The following is a 17223-nucleotide window of genomic DNA, read 5'->3' on the forward strand; positions in this document are numbered from 1 at the left end:
ACAGTGAGAAGCCTGCACACTGCAACAGAGAGGAGCCCCTGCTCTCCGCAGCTACAGAAGCGCCGCAGTGAGAAGCCTGTGCACCGCATCAGAGAGGAGCCCCCGCTCTCCGCAGCTAGAGAAGTCCGCACAGCAACAAAGAACCAGCAGGACCAAAAGTAAAATAAATAAGCAAATAAAAATTATTTAAAGAAAAAAAAGAAGGAAGGGGATCAGGAGACCATGCCCCATCCTCAAGGGACCAGAGTGCAGTGGGTAGGGGGTGCTGGAGCAAAGCAGAAGAGACACACGGCCACACGTGCTCACACAGACATCCTGCTTGACATCTACCAGTCTCTACGTGAGATTGGCGTCCCCTTTGACCCCAGATTTTCCTCACATGCCCCTTCCCCGCTGCCCATGAGCACAGACTGGAGTCTTGCGGGATCCACGAATTCAAGGTCTTTGTCCAAGCATCAGATTACAGACTGGAGAGCCCCAGGCAGAAGTCTATGGCCTATCATGAGAGGTCTCCCTGCAGAGTGTCGGATCCATCACTCCCCTCCTCCTGCCACTGGCATGACAACCGTGAACCCACAGCTGGCAGGTCCAAGGACTTCCTCCCGGGATCACCTGGGCACCCTGATCCCTGAAGCTGCCCCCTCCCTCCAGTCTCACCTTGGCCTTGGAGCCCTCCACATCATTGTTGCTCTCGATGTCCACGACAGTAGTGTTGACATTGATGGAGATGGACGTGCCCTTGGAGGCAGCAGCCTAGGCCAGGAAAGGGGGTGGGCCAGGAAAGAGGTGTCTGAGATGTGAGGTGACAATCAGGCTGGGCAGGCCTGGCGTTGTCCCCTGGCTTTCTGCAGGTGGGTAGGTGGACCAGGAACTGAAGCTTGGGACCTGGAGCAGCCAGGCTGAAGGCTGTGGGGTTGTGACCCACTATGGGAAGAGGACCGTGATGGTTCATGCCACCACTGGCTTAGGAGGCGGGAGAAAAAATCAGACTCCCCCTAGAGCCCTAACCTGCCAGGGGAGGAAAGCAGGGTCCCTGGGGGCATCAGGGAGCAAGGAGAAGGGCTGAAGAATGAGGGTGAGCAGCCAGGAGGCAGGCTGGGAAGGGTCGGAGGGTCCTGCCTGTTTGGGGAGCTTATTCTCCTTCTGCAGTCGCTTCAGCTTCAGCTCTTGCTTCCGGAGCAGCTTCTTCTTCTGGGAGAGGAGGTAGTCCACATCCACACCGCACTGCAGCGAAGGACAGTGCAAGGGATGTGCAGGTTGCAAGAGAGGAGGGACCCTCTGCCCCTCGCTCTCGCCCCGCGGACCTCAGGCCTCACCCTCTGCTTCAATGAGTCACTGTAGAGCTCGGCGTTGGCAAAGTACACGGTGGCTGAGGAGCGGAAGACCTTCACGCCTGGGACCTCCCTGGCCTGGGGACAGGTCAGGTTGGGGGTAGCTGAGCCCTCGTCTCTCCTAGCTGAATCGTGCCCTCCTTTCTTTCCTCCCCGTGTGCCCCGATACCTGCCACCCCAGCCCTCTGCTCCCCAGCCAACACAAGGCCCAGCCTGTGGCCCATGCCCTGGAGCTGATGAGGTCATCCTGACCCCTCAGCAGGGTCTGTCAGAGCTTCTTCTTCCTCCTCCAGGGGTCCCTCAACCTCTCCCACCCCATCCCCCTGTCCTTCTGCCAATACCCAGGCCGGGGGAGTTCCCTGGTGGCCCAGTGGTTAAGACTCCACATTTGCACTGCAGGGGCATGGGTTTGATTCCTGGCCTGGGAACTAAGATCCTGAAAGCCTTGCAGCCAGGCCAGGTTTCAGTGGCTCTCAGCTTCTGCTTGGGTGTCCAACCCTAGCACTGGGGGGGCTGTTTCCTGCATGCAGACAGAGCTCCTCCACAGCTGCTAGCCCAGCCAAGGCTTCCCCGGCTCCCACACCTCTCAGGACACTCCAGGTCTCTGCCTGGCCTTTGGGCCTGAACCATGTCCCTGCCCACCCCAACCCCCCTTCCCCCACCTCCCTTGCCATCCAGCTGAACTCTTCCACGCATATCCCCCACCCTGCCACTCTGCTTCATGTACTGGGCTCAACCTTCAAGTCTTCATGAGAGGAAATGAGCTGGTTTGATTCCAGAGCCCCCGCCTTTGTTCTCAGAGCTTGGCGTGAAGCTTCTCAGGAGGTAAAGGACAGTAACCCCATTGATCAAATCCGGAAACAACTTTCCCTACATCCTGGTGCCCTGGATCCTACCCCTCTGCATTCCTGACCCAGGCCTCTTCTGCAGGACGGGGCTTGTACTGCTGCCTCCGAGACGGATTCCCACCCCTGGGCCCCAAGGCCCACACTCTGAGTGTATGTGTAGGGGGACCCCAAATTCCTCTCTTGAAATTTCAAGGACCAAAGCACCGTTAGCACCCCACCCCACTCCCTTGCCCGTGCCAGGCATGGAAGGTGCTGATAAGGGATGATCCCATTTGCCCCATCTCTCCCCATCCGCGTCACCCCCCGGCTTAGCCCTTGCTGCTCACCCCTGAGTACTCTGCCAGGTCTCTGTAAATATCAGTGTCTGGCACCTGCCCCAGGACAGAGTAGTGGGGCCTGTAGAAGGAGACAGTGCCGCAAGAAGGGGGTGTTAGGAGAGGGGGCAATGGGGGCTTTCTGAGGAGCCTGGGGTCTCCTCCCGCCACAAGATGTGGGAAAGCTGGAGGAAGCCAGTGGGGACCTCATCCCCTTGCCAGCTGGAATGGGGGGGATGACATCAAAGGGGTGACTTACATCTGGGTGCGGACCACCACGAGCATCAGGGAGAATACTACTGCCACTGCCAGGCCAAGGTCCAGATTCAGCAGGATGGTGGCCACAAAGGTCACCACCCAGATGAGCTGCAAACAGAAGGGTCGCAGTCCACAGGCTCCAGCAGAGTCACTGGGGCTGAGGGCCCTGACCCCGTCCCCAGCGTCCCAGGCGTCTCACCAGATCCATTCGATTGGCCTTCCAGAGGGAGAACACGTCGGTGAATTGCATCACCATGCCCTTCAAGTTCACGATGACCACAGCGGCCAGGACCGCCTAGGGGACGAGGAGGGCCACCAGGGGCTAGTGAGAGGTGCTGGCTGCTCCCCCGGATGAGCCAGACTGTCCTGGAGCGCCTGGTAGGACCCTCAATGACACCAGTCACCTTCCCTCGGAACCTAACGCCTGCGCTCTGATGCTCAAAAGTTTTTACTCCTGCCCCTCCACTCCAAATCTCTACCCAGAGATTTCCAGCCTGACCCTGTATCCCTCGCCATCTCCTGGGACCTGATGGACTGCTCTGAGTTCCTGGCCTGGCCCAGGCCCTCGAGCCTGGCTGGGTGGGCTAGGGGCTCACCTTGGGCAGGTCTTGGAAGAGTTCTCCCAGTTTGACGATGATAATGAGGATGAAGAAGGAGGAGACAGCTCCAGCCACCTGTGGAGTGGGTATAAGCAGGGCGGGTGGGCTGGAGTGCAGGGGAGAAGTGGGGAGAGCCGGGGGGAAAAGAGGGAGCTGGGGGAGGGTGAGCCAGGGGAGGACCACCCAGCAAAGCAGCACGTGCAGAGGCACACCTATGCCCACCTGGGTGTTGCCCCCGGTGCTCTCCTGCACCAGGCTCCGAGACATAGAGCAGCTCACAGGGAAGCACTGGAAGATGCCCCCAAGGAGGTTACTGAGGCCGAGAGCCACCAGCTCCTGAGCGGGGAGTGAGGAGCGAGCACACGTCACTAGCGGTGTGGGGTGTCCAGGCCTATGCACCCCCACCTCCATGCTCACTTTGCAGCCACAAAGACTCGGCCAATGTCCCGAGTCCCCCACGCGGCCCCCACACATCTGTGTGCTCTTTCCCTATCTCCCGCCTGGTACTCCATCCCCCCAACCCCTCCCGCATCCCATTCCCCAGACCTGGTTGCTATACACCCGGTAGCCGTGCCTCAAGGCGAAGATCTTGCCCAGCGAGATGGCGATGGCGAACCCGACCACAGCGATGGCAAAGGCATTGCCCAGAAGCTTTGTGAACAGCTGGGGGTGGGGGGCCTTCGGGGGCACCAGCCTGTGAGGGGCATCGGTGAGGCCAAAGGAAGATTCTGGGCCTGGCCGCCCAATCCTCCCTGACCCCACAGGGGCCGGAGCTCACCCCGCGGGGATTTTGCCCACGATGTCCACCCCAAATGCCTGCTGCAGGCCCACGCCGTAGGAGATGCCTGTGGCCCCGATGAGCTGCGGGGAGAGGACAGGGTCAGGGGAGGGCCTGGCACCGCCACCGTGAAGAGGGGGAGAAATCAGAGAAACGACTTGGCAGGTAAAGAGAGAAGCCTGAAGAGAAGCCTTCAGAGGGGTGGGGAGAAGGCAGCGATAGGCTGAGAGTAGCACACCACCGTTTTGAGAAAAGGGAGATGCTGCCAGGAGCGGTCTGCTGGGGTTCCCCCCTCCCCACCACCGCATCTTCAATCCCCACTCCAGCTAGTTTCTAAATACCTGGGGGGTGCCCACAAGGCAGGGACTCTCCTCACTTACCCTTCCCCCAGTCTGCCACCACCCCCCTACCCCACGTCACCCCCCACCCCATGCCCACCCCTGAGGGGCCCCCGGAATTCCAACCGTGAGCAGCTCCCCAGGGAGTGGCATGGGCAGATGTCGCCGTAGCTTTTCATTCAGCAGCTTCACCAGCACGAGCACCACTCCCGCCACTATGGCAGTGATCACGGTACCGACCACCGTCTGGGGCAGCTTCCAGCAGACCTCCAGTACTGTCTGAAGGGGGCAGGGTCACGGCCAGCCCTCCCGGTCCGGGCCCATCCACCCGCCCCTCCTCCTCGCCCTCACTCACATAGATGAGGGACAGCGGTCCAGAGCGGCTGCTTAGATGGAGGCCAAACACATACTTGAGTTGAGAGATAAACACGTGCACAGACGCGGCCGTGGTGTAGGCTCGGACCAGAGGCTCTGATAGGTAGGTGACCACGAAGCCGAAGTGGACCATGCCCAGCCCCACCTGTGGGGTGCACGGGACAATCAGGGGAGGTGAGGGTCCTAGCGGGGGCCGGGGCAGAGCCCAGGGCAGGTGAGATCATGAGCGATGAGGGGGAAGTGATGGTCAGACACTCGGAGAAAACTGTCAGATGGGGTGGGGTGGGGGTTCGGGGCAGGATTCTCAGTCAGCGGCGTGTACTCCTGATGGCTCTGCACCTGGAAGAGGCCAACAAGGACACTGAGAGTGGAGGCCAGCTGCACCCGGGTATCGTCTCTGGCTGTCACATTGACTGTGGAGTTCAAGCCCAGTAGGAAGGCGTCGTCCGGAGCCAGCGATTCCATCACACTGCCCACCATCACGGACATGACGGCAAAGGTGCCTGCAGGGGCAGAGCAGGGTGGTCTGAAGAGGGGAGAACACGGCTTGCCCTGGATTCTGGGTCTTAAGGGAGCGACCAGGAGACACCAGTTCTAGACAAATGTCCCCAGACTATGCTAATGGAGGGCAGTGCTGACGGTCAGGTATGCACCCCAAGTTCCAAGGCTCTTGAGGGTGCCTAGCATCATTTCCCTTGCCCAGGCTGTCCATGGGCTCAGGACGGCTCCCCTAGTGAAAAGTGGAAGGGGGAAGGGCGCATGGCCTGACTCAGGCTTCCAGGCTTGTGCCAAGTCTGGGCCCCGTGAGTAGCTTCACCCACCACATCCTCCTGGGTCAGGGCCTCTGATCATCTGAATCTGTGTCTTCATGGTCAGAGGCCCAGTCCTACCTAGAATGCCCACACCAATGCCTCCCTCCCTCTGTCTTGCTCAGTGCCCCCTCTCCCTGCCCCCATGGGGAATGTGGGCATGCTCCCGCAAGGCTAGGCCTGGCTCCACTCACCCACAGAGATGTGCCGGGAAGTGCCAAACAGGAAATAAACAAAGACAGGGTAGAAGGAGCTGTAGAGGCCGTACACGGGGGGCAGTCCAGCCAGGAGGGCATAGGCCAGGCCTAGAGGTGGAATGGTAGCGATGTAGACTTGAGGTCAGGGGCTTGAAAGGACGCAGAAATGCTGCCCTTGGGTCATGCACCATAGTCCCATGGGCACGAGTCATGCTTTTGGCCTGGGGAAGGTGGGGGTTGAGGTGGGGGTGGGGTGCACAGACCACAGGCTAAGGCCTTGAAGGGTCAGGATCACTATCCAAGGGTTGAGGGTACAGTCTCCAGGTCAAGTGCGGCTTACCCTGTGGTAGCTGCATAATGGCCACACTCAGGCCAGACAACAAGTCACCCAGAAGCCAGTCACGCACAGAATACTGGGGGAGCCAGGCCAAAACCGGGAGGTATTGAAGCAGAAGGGCTTGGGCCCGCGCACGGGAGCACCTGGGGACACCAGGGTAGGTATTAGGTGCTGGTTTAGTTGCTCAGTCGTGTCCTTCTCTTTGTGACCCCCCAAAGACTGCAGCCCACCAGGTTCCTCTGTCCACGGGATTTTTCCAGGCAAGAATACTTGAGTGGGTTGCCATTTCCTTCTCCAGGGGATCTTCACGACCCTGGGAATTGAACCTGGGTCTCCAGCATTGCAGGCAGATTCTTCACCCACTGAGCCACCAAGCCCAAGCCCAAGTAGGTATCAGAGGCAGGGGCTCCCTCGGTTCTGGCCAGGGCCCACCGTCAACCTTACCGAAACCAGGTTCGCCACTGGAGCGTCACTGGTGCTGGGCTCCGGCTCCCCAGCTCCTCCAGCTGTTCTTGGTTCAGCAGCGGCCGCTCCACACGGTAGTCTCGCCGCCTCAGCTCCATGGCCTGCATCCTGGACAGCAGTGCCTGCGTGTCCCTCTCTCTGATGGGTGCAGGGGTGGGGGTGGTGAGGCCAGAAACAGTGAGGGCACAACCTGGCCCAGCCACCCCTATACCTCCACCCGGGACTAGAGGATGCCCCACCTGGCTTTTCTAGGTCTCAAGATCTAGACAGGTCCAACCCCCTAGCTGCCTCTTGCAGGCCCCAAGGCCCACGCCCAGGCAGGGGCAGTACCTGAACTTTGGCTAGTGGAAGACGCTCGCTGGGCCAAAGTCCCCCACAAAGAGACAGCAGGATGAGCATAAGCCACACTTCGGCCCAGGTGTGGCTGCCCAGCCTTTGGTGTTCGCCAATCTAGCTTGCAGGCTGACTGCTCCTCCCAGTCTCCTCCCCCAACCCCTGCTCTCCCCCAGCCAATCCCCACCAGTCTGAGTCCTTATCCAGCCGCCCCACGAGCCCAGTGCGTGTTGTCTGAGAGTGCAGACACGGGAGGAGGAATCCAGCACAGCAGGCAAGCCTCTCTGTAGGAGGAGGCGGCTCCAAGGAAAGCAAAGCACCAGGGCTAAGACTGCCCGCAGGGCTCCGGTCACACGGTCCAGGTGGCAGACAACTGAGGCCCCATCATGGGGAACCCAGGGGCTTGGTTCTCACCAGGAGGGAAGAGTTTCGAGCCTGGAAAGGGACGCTCCCTTATTAATGGGGGACAATCTCACTTGAGAAGATGATCTCTGGGAGGATCTCGCCTAATAGGATCTCTTCCCTGACAGGTAAGTTTTCACCAACTAGGTGAGGTCTGTCCTGGGGAGAATCTCTGATCTGCCCAGTGGCTACCATCTGAATAAAGGGAATGATCTCACTGGAAAAGGAGATCTGGGTGGGGGGGAGGGAGTTCTTAGGGGTCCCTTACGGCTCAGTGGTAAAACAAACAAACAAAAAAACCCGCCTGCAATTCAGGAGACACAGGTGCGATCCCTGAGAATCCCATGGACAGAGGAGAGGAGGCTGGTGGGCTACAGTCCATGGGGTCGCAGAGTAGGCCATGAATGATCGTCGACTGAACTCACAGGCATGGGGAAGGAGATTTTACCTGGGTGCGCTCTCACCTGGGAGAAGCTGTCCCAGAAATAGTTCTCCCTTGGGAATAGGAGCTCTTAGAGAGAGCGCTTACCTGGGGGAAAGTTTTCACCTGCCAGGGAACTTCTGATCAGGAGGGACTTCTCACCTAAGGTAAGCTCTTTGTGGGGAAAGCGCTCACCTAGGAAGGGATCTCAGAGGGGGAAAGCTTACCTGGAGAGTAGCTCCCCTCTTCAGGGGGAAAGCCTTAACCTGTCAGGAAATTTCTGACCTGTGAAAAGCTCTGACCTACGGTAAGGTTCCCAGCGGGCGGGCAGGAGCTCACCTGGAAAGGGCCTCTAACCTGGATGTCCCGGTGGAAGGAGGGAGTGGAGTGGGTGCAAGGACCATCCTGAGACTATTGGCATGGCCGACTCACAGAGATCTTTGAGCCCCCCTCGCCCCTCCTTCGTGAGTCACTCGAGGTCTTAAAGGGCGCCCACTCCCGCCCCCTCGCCCCCCTCCCCCGCGCCGCCGAACCCGCGCTTGGAGGGCGGGGCCTAACTCTTTGGCCCCTCCCCCTAGGAGGGCCAGGCGCCCAGAAGGGCCGGAGCTCTCATTCCCGGACCAATTGCATCGCTGGGTGTACTCAAGCCCCCGCTATGGACACTCTTGCAGCCACGTCCAGGGCCCCAACGCGCCGCACCGGCGCACCTCCTGGGCCGGAGCTCCTCCGCACACAGCCGCCTCCTGGCGGCTCCTGGCTAGCCCTCGGACGGCGCTGGAGTGGCTTTCCTCGAAGCCTATAGGGGCTGGGGTCGCGCGGGCTCCCGCCCCATCCCTCGCTACGGTTGGGTAGCCGCCTGCAGAAAACCCACAAAGCGGTAAACAGAGGCGCGGTAGGCGGGAAATGCCTGCTCGGAACTCGGTGGTACTCCCTCCCCTTTCCTAACTAACCCAAGCCGGGCGCCTGCTCGGGGGCCAACGGGTGGTCCGCCCCTCGGGCACTCGAACACGAGGAACTGAGGCCGCGCCCTGCACTCACCCCGGCGCTTCCGACAGCCCCATGGCTGATGGGCATCCGAGAGGCAGTACCTCCCAAGCTCGGGCAAGAGGCCGCTACAGCCCGAGAGGCGGGACCGGGACAGAGGCGAGGCCTGAGGCTCACTTCAAGCGACCAATCACCGGGCAGAACGGGGAAGGCTTGGGCCAATCAGCGTGCCGGGGCGGGGCTTAAGGGACGCTCCGCCGGCTCAGCGAACCCTAAGGAGGGAGATTTAACCCTTTCCTTCCCCTGTGACTTGGCTCTGGCTTCTCCTCGTGGCCCGACTAACTAACTCTCTTGCCTGAGCGGGTTGTGGGACTAAGAGGGATTAAGGACCTGAGCTAGTTTCTGAGTGGTATGGGGTTGACACCAGGTCCTGGCTTCTTGCGGAGGATGCCCTCGGGGTGGGGAGCAGAGTGTCTAGGGGCGCGGCTGATGACCAGAGCCTTAGCTCGCCGTGGGGTGTCCGGGTCCGTGGGGCCACCCTCAGGCTTTGCCCCTGAGACTTGTCATGTCTCTAAGACCCGAGGGGCTCAAGGACTCCCTTCAACGCTGGACACTCAGACCTAAAAGTTTGCAAGCTCCGCCCCCCACCCCCACCCCCGACCACCCTCCCCAAAGGAAGCACATGAGGTCGAAAGGCTTCTGCCTGGGTTCCTGTTGAACGGGATGTCCCGACAGCTAGGGGTCAGTGGTGTCAATGGTCTGAGGGCAGTTCCTAGGGGCGGATTGAGAGCCAGAGCAAATGTCTAGTCAGGGCGGCAGGCCAGGCAGACTTAGGAAGCCATCAAGTTGCCACCTTGACGGGGCCTTATCCTGTGCTCATACTTCAAGCCCGGCTTCAAGTCGATGGGACAGAATTCAGGATGAGATCGCAACCTGGTCCAGATCTTCAATGAAATGAGCTAAAAATAGCCGAATATTCTCGGGGAGGAGGAGGGGGCAGTGCTCAGATTTCTCCCCAAGGTCAACCCCGGGAAATCATTCATAGCCACCCTCCAACCCCATCCCCCACCCCCAAACAGAATGAGGCAATAACCATTTTCTATAGAAGTTTATTCGCAAAACAGAGCGCCGCTTCACGGAACAATTTACACAGACAAGAAAAGGAGCCACTGGGCTGGAGGGGGGACTCCCCCTCCCAGAGAGGGGCAACTACAGAACCTAGGACATAGCAAGGACAACCCCCTCTCCCCGCAGCAGACCCTTCAACCCTTCAAGGGCTGGGGTCACTCTGGGTAAGGAGAGCTGGGGTCCTGGCTGGCGGCATTTGGCACCAGTCAGTAAAGTAGAACTTTTAATCTCCTTGAAAACTGCCTCCCAAGAGTATGCGTGAAGGAGGTGGGTGTCGGCACAGACCCTCCACAGCCCTGCACGGCCGCTGTTCCCAGTGGTAGGTAAGAAGATGCCTACTCTTACCACTGGGCCTTCTGTTCAATAGGGGACTCAGGGCTGACCTTTGGCCTGGAATGACTAGGGGGTTAGAAACCCCTCAAGATGACCAGATTCAAGGTCCTCACAGGTGGGTCCTCCAAGCCCCTCTCCCACTTTCTTTACCGTTCACTTGTAAACAAAGGGAAAAAAAAAAAAAACACATTCTCAACTGTAAACAAATTGTAAAAGTTCACAAAGTTTTAAACTGTAAACAAAGTGTAAAAACTGTTTTAAACTCTTGACCTGTTAACAAAGTAACAAAATGTCAAAGCCCCCAGTTCTGGACATCAGAGGAAGTAATAAAAGTGAGAGTTTGTGAACTGGGTCCTAACAGTCGTTTTTCCCTTTACAAGGGAATCAAGGAGCGATGGAACTGAGTCACTTCCTGCAGCCTGGTGCCTGGGGCCAGGGAGGCTCCTGTAAACATGGGAGGCAGTGGCACCTACATTCTGAGTCTTTAATTCTCTTGTTTTTGCTCCCTTTGCTCCCCCTCCGACATCCCCTTCAGAATAAGTTCTAGCAGGGGGCAGTGTCAGGGAACCCAATGGCACCACGACATTTGTGCACGGCAGGGGCAGGGGCTGCGAGGACTCTGTCCACCCTCTGCAGGAATGTCTGAATAGAGGCCTGAGCCTCTCCCTGTGGGAGAAGGGAAGCCTAGATCTGTAAACATGACATCTGCTGATCCACCAGCGCCCCACAGCATCAGTCCTGGGACATAAGGCAGTAAGTGGCAGGGACTCCGCATAATAAACACACACATCCACGGGGAGGGGCAGCAAGAGCGAGCCCCTGCGAGGAGGTCAGAGGACCCCTGTTTTCAAGACCACCCCCCACCCCAAGTCCCCAAAGTGTGTCCTGTGGGACATCCAAGCAAAAGCAAAGATTAATTCTGCACTTGGGGCCCCGACAGTATGCAGATCAACCAGGGAATAGGGGGGTGAGGGGTGCATTTACCTCTCCTGTCTGAATCCTCCCCGTTAAGATGAGAGGAAAGAGCCAATAATTTGCCAGGGACCCAAATGGGCCCAAACTCTGTACTTCTTTCCCCTCTGTCCCCCTCCCCCTCCCAGCCCAGCCTCAGAACCCCGGGAGACAGAAAAGCTGAAAAATAACATAAGCATATCTCTCTGGTTACAAAGGTACAAAACGTATAAAAGTCCTCCCCCCAGCTCCCTCACTCCCCGTGCCTGTTACACGCTTGCACACGCTCACAGACGCTTGCACACGCTCGAAGATGAGCATGGACAGTCGGTGCTGCAGCGACAGGGAGAGCTGGGGGCGGGGCTGTGGGAGGCTGCCCGGGGATTGGCCCTCAAGTCCCGGAGTCTCTTTTGTTAGCCCAGATCCTCTCCATCAACCCGGATGGTCCTCTTCTGCTCAGCCGCTCCTCAGGAGTGACCCTCACTTCTGGGAACTCTGCAGAGTTGAATGTGGAGACTGAAGGTGGTTGCTGAGAGTCAGGTCCCCCTGGACACCCCACCATACCTGACCCGGGCCGCCTCCCCCATCACCTTTGCCTCTCAGTCCCCAGCCTCCTTATGTCCAGTCTGCGGTTCTTAGAGCCCTTCACCCATTCTGGAACCCAGTCTCACCAGCCAGGCCCTTTGACTAGCCACCTATGTCTTTTCTCTTAAGCACTGAGTGAGCACCTACTATGTACAGGTTCTGTTAAACACCTGACCAAAAAAAAACCCTCCCAAATCTCTGCACCTCAACAAGTTTGCTACCGCAGGCCTATTTTGCAGATGATGAAACAGGCTCAGAGAGGTCAAGTGTGAGTCCAGAGCCTGAACCCCTGCTCAGTCCTCCCAGCCCTCCCCAACAGTCAGACCCCAAGGCTAGGCTGCAGGAGGGCCCAGGGTGCTCCCAGCTCCCTCATCCCCACCCCTGCATCCTTCCAGAGCCTTGGGCACCTCAGATCTCCTCCTGCACCCTCTCCTTCCTGTCTCCCCTCCCCCCATCTCTGCTCAGGTTCTGATGGTTCCTTCCCCAGTCCCAGGGTCTCCTTCCCTCCAAAGCCTTTTGTTACCCTACGGACCTCCATAGAACCTGGCCTAGGTGTTCCTCCCCCTTAAAACTCAGTTCCGCTTTTGGCTTCCAAGGCTTGGTCCTTTCTGGCTCCTCCCCACTCCCTCTCTGACTCCTGTACCCAGTCTCATCCTCTACCCCACAAACGCCCGAGATGCACCAGGTCCCAGCTCAATTCCTGTGTGGCCCACCCCACAGTGCCTCCAGGCTGGAGGAGCTGCCTATCAACTGAGTGAGCAAGAGAATGAATGATTCACTCTCAAACTGAAGTTCCACAGCCTGACCCTATGTCTAACTTCTCCTTATCCACACTCCACCCTAAGCAAAGTTCCCAAGCAGAGACTCCTCCCTTCCCCTTTCACATTCCAGGCTACCTCTTGCCCTCCTCTCTCCAGGAGCTCAAGCCCTTTGGAAGGCACCTGACTCGCCTCCTGCATCTAGGAGGTGGAGGCCCAGGTCACGCAGCCACCCAGTTCCTGCTTATCACCCTGCTCACTGCCAGAATTCTGCCCTCAGCCTGTGGCTCCCTGGCTGTGCCAAGTCCAGGGCAGCTCACGCTCTCTGCCAAACCTGACCCCATCTGGTGGCGGAATATATGGCAGGGTGCATGGGAGCTTGCCCTAAACTGACGAGGGTGTGAGCAGGTGGCTGGACGCCACTTACTCTGAGTCGGGTGACAGCTCCGAGATGCTGTGGGAGGTGGTGGAGTGTGGCGTGGAGGGTCCGAGCGCAGAGGCAGTGGCAGAAGGGGTGGCAGTGGTATGAGGGCCCGAGGGCGTGCCTGAGGACTGCACGGAGGAGGAGAGAGCCGAGGAGGTGAAGGAGGCAAGGATGGAGGAGAGGATGTCCAGCTGCTCTGTGGAGGGGCCGTGGCTAGGGCCGCTGGTGGGCGCTTCCCGGACTCTGAGCAGCTGCGGGGGTGGCCCAAGGCCTTCTCGTGAGGGGTGCCGGCTAGGTGTGTGGTCCAGCCGCTCCCCTGAGTTCGATCGCTTGGACAGAGAGTCCAGGGGCCGGGATGGCAAGAGGGGGTCCCTTGAGAGTTGCCGCTGGGGAGACAGGGGCAGAGGCGGGGGCTGTGGGTCAAGGTCCCGGGCACCACGGGGCGGGGGCAACGTGCTCAGCCACTCGCAGGGTGCCCCTCGGTCCAGCACATCCCGTGACCCGAAGCGGCCTGCTGTGGCACCAGGGTGGTCCCTGGGTGGCTGCCGCCGTGGTAGGGTGCTTCCCCGATCCCTGGGCTCCGGGCGGCCTGGCATGGCGTCCAGGTGTTCCTGGGAACCAGGCCGGCTCAGGGGATGCAGGACCGGGGCGGGGGCCTCCTCCAGCCGCTCGCGGCTCAGCTGCCGCCGCAGGAGCAAATCCAGCTGTTCTCGGGAAGAGTAGCGGCTGGCGGGCTGTGACAGGCTGCCAGTGCCCCCAGCACAGATGCGACCGTAGGAGGCAGCCGGCACAGCACGGTGGCCCAAGGTGGCTGCACGGCACCAGGACAATTCAGGGGCGCCCCGAGTCTGTGGCACCAGTGGGTACTGCAACCGGTTCTTCAGGATGCCTGCGGGAGGAACACGTGGGGGACAGCGTGTGTCTGGGGGCCAGGAACTCCCCTGGGGCTAGGACACAGCAGCGTCTGGGATCCCTGCGACACAGATTTGGGGGCAGAAACCATTTGGGGAGAGGGTACAGAGGCCGCTCCTGGGAATCGCAGAGAGGCTGCAGGACAGGGGTTAGAGTAAGGTGGCAGTAACCCGTGGTCTCAGGAGGGTTACTGCCCCTTGCTGTGGGGGCAGGGGCAAACCATCCCCCAAGATCAGAGGAGGAGCAGCCCCCAGGTCAGGGTCAAAGGGACAGGGATCCCCAGGGTTGGGGCAGGAGCAGTCCCCCAGGAGTAGAGGCAGAGACCCCCTTGAGCTGGGTCAGGAACAACCCCTTGGGACCCCTGGACAACTGGGGGGAAGAAACCTTCCAGGGGGACAGGGAGGAATCCCTTGAGTTAAGGCAAGAGTGGCCCCTGGGGTCTCTGTGGGGCAAGCAAGTCTCAGGCCAGAATGGGGCTGTCCTGTGGAACCGTGAAGCAGCATAGCGGAGCAGAACCCCGCATGTAAGGGAGACAAGCCCTCAGGGTCCCTGTGAGGCTGTTTGGATTAAGAGGATGAAATCCTCTGGCTCAGGGCTTGGCCACTTCCCAGGGTCCCTGGAGCACAGGCTAAAGTCAGTCTTTTGTTCTGTTTTGGTTTTTCGGCCAGGGTATGTAGGATCTTAGCTTCCCCAACCAGGGATCAAACCTGCACACTCCCTGCATTGGAAGGTGAAGCCTTAACCACCGGATCGCCAGGGAAACCCTGAGGGCTCCATACCTTTTCTCTGGCGCTGGGCCCCACCCAAGGATGTTTCATCCCCACTGGTCAGGGCCAGGTCGGGCTGGTTGTTGTTGGCTGCGTCCTTGCTGGTGTCCAGCCCCAGGCGCCTTTCAGAGCCCCAGGTCTGCAGAGCGCAGGGAGCAGCCTCGCACTCCCCCAGGGCTGGCCAGTAGGACAGGAGGTCATTGCCGTCCACGTCTGCTGAGCCGGGGTAGATTACAAGAGTCACCGCAGGGTCCGGCAACCCCGCGATCTGGACTCAGTGGCCCCCTAACCCCAATGACACCTGAGATCTGGGCTTTTCTGATTTAGCAGCGGTAGGAATGGGAGGATGTCTTTCGGAGATCCATGGAACCATCCAGGGACTGAGGCACTGATAAGCTCCCCCTACTCTTGACTGGAGGCAGACAGAGACTAGTGGTGGGGGAACCTGATGACTGAGGGGTCAGGAAGACCAGGCTGAACCCCAACCCTCAGGGAAGAGGAGGGATGACATGTCACCCTGTAACGTCCCTGACCTTGCTCGTCTGTTGCCTGGGCCCCTTCTGGGTCTCTAGCCAGCAGAGCTCTGCTGGGAGGCTGGATGGGGAGAGGTGTGGGGGCACCCAATGACCCCAAAGTCAGTCCCAGGAATCTTCAGGGGCTAGCGGGGCTCCTGGGTTCACACCCAAGTGGAATATGGGGTATCTCTTGGTCATGCATGGGGTCAGAGGAGTCCTATTACCTTTGGGGTGGGTAAGGAGCCTCTCGCTCTGGGCTGCCCGGCGGAGTGGACGCTGGAAACGGCCCCGCGTCCGGCCATTGTCCTCACTTTCTGAGGATGGGATGGACAGACTTCTCTCCTCCTCCAAGGACAGGTCGCTGTCAGAGTCGGAGTCTGCGCCGGGAGTGGGGAAGGTCAGGAGGAACACACGGCAGTGGCCCGGGGAGGTGAGGCCGTGGGGTTCTGGAGGGAGGCTCTGGGAACTCAGGGCAAGCTTGGAGTAGGGGGCAGGAACAGGAGGGCTGGGTCATGGCCAGGAGAACCGGGGCTGGCTGGGTAGGGGCTTCCTGGAGCTGCGACCCTGGGGGAGCTTGCCCCGGCCCTGTCAGCTGCCACTCCCATCTGGGGGCAGAAGAAAGGGCAGCGGGGGAAAGACCCTCTGAGTCCCTCCTCCCTGGCCCCAGGCCCCCACCTCCACCAGCATCTCGATGGAACATGGCCACGTCCAGGTCAGTGGGGCCAGCGTGAGCCTGGAGGCCATGGTCGGTGTGGTCAGCAGCCGAGCCGTGTCGAACCAGGACATTGTCCCTGGAAACGCAGGAGTCCCCATCAAAGAGGGATGTGACGGGGTGCTTTGGAGGCGGGGCCCCTGTGAATACCCAGCCCGCAGCACACAGTATGGCTCTGAAGGTGCCCCTGGGTGTGTGCAGAAGACACTGGGGGAGAGGCAGCAGAGCAGAGGCCCAGATGCCAAGACGGGTGGAGCCAGCCCGAGGACCCGGTAATGCCAGCCCCGGGCTGTGTGCCCCCGCACGAGGCGCCCCTGCTCTCACCTGAGGTAGCTGCGGCCCCGCTGGCTGTCTTGGTCCTGGGTCCGGCCAGACCGAGCACTGCTCACCGAGGAGACGGTGGAGGCACCGAGCGTGATGCGGATGAGGCCGCTCTCCTCGAAGAGGGCCGTGTTGTTGTAGGCGCCAGGCCCCTGGGGCGGTGGAGGGGACAGGCGCGTGAGCCAGCCCTGGGGAAGCCTCCAACACTGGCCTCCTGGGTCCCCTACCCCGACTCCTCCGCCCGGGGGGCCCCTCACCGTCCCAGGCGCTGGCCTGGCCTCCTCGGGCGCTGCCTTCTTGCCCAAACAGGCTGGTGTCCAGGCAGCCCGGGCATCTGCGTTCAGGACACAGAAGAGCAGCAATACCACCAGGCCCTGCGGGTCAGCGAGGATCAGAGAGGGGACAGTGAGGGCCATGAGAGGTCAGAGCAGGGCTGTGAGGGGGTCAGCTAGGGCCAGTGGAAGTCACTGAGGGTCAGCAAGTGGGATCAGTCATTGCAGATGAGAGCGAGGCAGTGCAGAGCCCCTGGGGGGACCCAGTAAGGGAGTGAGGGAAAGGCAACAGAAGTAGTGAGAAGTCATGAGGGACTGGAGTCACTGAAGGTCATTGTGCACCAGCAAGCAGCCAGGAGCCTCAGCACTGCTGAAGGTCAGTCCAGGCTCAGCATCAGTCAGCTGTCAATCATCGGGTGGGCATCAGCTCCAGGCCTGGGGTTCAGGCCCCAGGGCCCACCCTACTGAAGCCCCATCTGGCCCAGAGTCAAGGAAGCGGTGCCAGGGTTACCTGGAGCCCACAGAGTCCAGCGTGGAGGTAGTGGAAGGCCAGGATGCTGTGGTTGACCGCCAGGAGGCCAAAGAGCCAGGAGGCACTGATCAGTAGAAGGAGCAGAAAAGAGCTGCGAAGGGTCCTGCCGCGGGAACGTGAAAGGACAGGACACGCGAGGGTCACGTGGGGCTCACGTGGGGGACGTGGGAGGACACACAGGGATGTGGAGGGAAAGGAACTCACACAGAGACGTGGGGGTCTCA

At 60.1% G+C, this 17223-nt stretch overlaps 2 protein-coding genes across 4 annotated transcripts in view; both read right to left on the bottom strand.

The window, feature by feature from the left end:
* The window catches only part of SLC26A6 (solute carrier family 26 member 6), a 10907-nt gene extending 1978 nt beyond the window's left edge, over nucleotides 1-8929 (bottom strand). For 2 of the 3 annotated variants that reach the window (XR_005722179.1, XM_040246949.1), the window contains exons 1-17: nucleotides 8844-8929; nucleotides 6629-6787; nucleotides 6188-6327; nucleotides 5845-5955; nucleotides 5181-5344; nucleotides 4822-4986; nucleotides 4593-4745; nucleotides 4129-4211; nucleotides 3897-4044; nucleotides 3573-3686; nucleotides 3348-3425; nucleotides 2951-3046; nucleotides 2753-2859; nucleotides 2506-2575; nucleotides 1317-1409; nucleotides 1120-1224; nucleotides 658-753 (exon numbers count right to left, since the gene is read on the bottom strand). Coding sequence is in view for 2 of the 3 variants with exons in the window: in XM_040246949.1 (XP_040102883.1) it covers nucleotides 658-753; nucleotides 1120-1224; nucleotides 1317-1409; nucleotides 2506-2575; nucleotides 2753-2859; nucleotides 2951-3046; nucleotides 3348-3425; nucleotides 3573-3686; nucleotides 3897-4044; nucleotides 4129-4211; nucleotides 4593-4745; nucleotides 4822-4986; nucleotides 5181-5344; nucleotides 5845-5955; nucleotides 6188-6327; nucleotides 6629-6787; nucleotides 8844-8866 (1905 nt within the window). In the remaining variant the exon portion in view is untranslated. Of the gene's footprint in view, nucleotides 1-657; nucleotides 754-1119; nucleotides 1225-1316; nucleotides 1410-2505; nucleotides 2576-2752; nucleotides 2860-2950; nucleotides 3047-3347; nucleotides 3426-3572; nucleotides 3687-3896; nucleotides 4045-4128; nucleotides 4212-4592; nucleotides 4746-4821; nucleotides 4987-5180; nucleotides 5345-5844; nucleotides 5956-6187; nucleotides 6328-6628; nucleotides 6788-6979; nucleotides 8327-8843 lie in introns of those variants that run through there. The other variant, XM_040246950.1, reaches the window with a different exon arrangement.
* Nucleotides 8930-9880: 951 nt separating this feature from the next.
* CELSR3 (cadherin EGF LAG seven-pass G-type receptor 3) overlaps nucleotides 9881-17223 on the bottom strand; it is a 34763-nt gene continuing 27420 nt past the window's right edge. The window contains exons 28-35 of the mRNA XM_040247022.1: nucleotides 16979-17102; nucleotides 16453-16569; nucleotides 16199-16347; nucleotides 15838-15953; nucleotides 15387-15539; nucleotides 14660-14860; nucleotides 12972-13857; nucleotides 9881-11696 (exon numbers count right to left, since the gene is read on the bottom strand). Coding sequence (XP_040102956.1) covers nucleotides 11669-11696; nucleotides 12972-13857; nucleotides 14660-14860; nucleotides 15387-15539; nucleotides 15838-15953; nucleotides 16199-16347; nucleotides 16453-16569; nucleotides 16979-17102 — 1774 coding nt within the window. The 3' untranslated portion in view covers nucleotides 9881-11668. The remainder of the gene's footprint in view (nucleotides 11697-12971; nucleotides 13858-14659; nucleotides 14861-15386; nucleotides 15540-15837; nucleotides 15954-16198; nucleotides 16348-16452; nucleotides 16570-16978; nucleotides 17103-17223) is intronic.

This window comes from Oryx dammah, unplaced genomic scaffold (genome assembly GCF_014754425.2).
Source record: "Oryx dammah isolate SB20612 unplaced genomic scaffold, SCBI_Odam_1.1 HiC_scaffold_9, whole genome shotgun sequence".
Taxonomy (NCBI): domain Eukaryota; kingdom Metazoa; phylum Chordata; class Mammalia; order Artiodactyla; family Bovidae; genus Oryx; species Oryx dammah.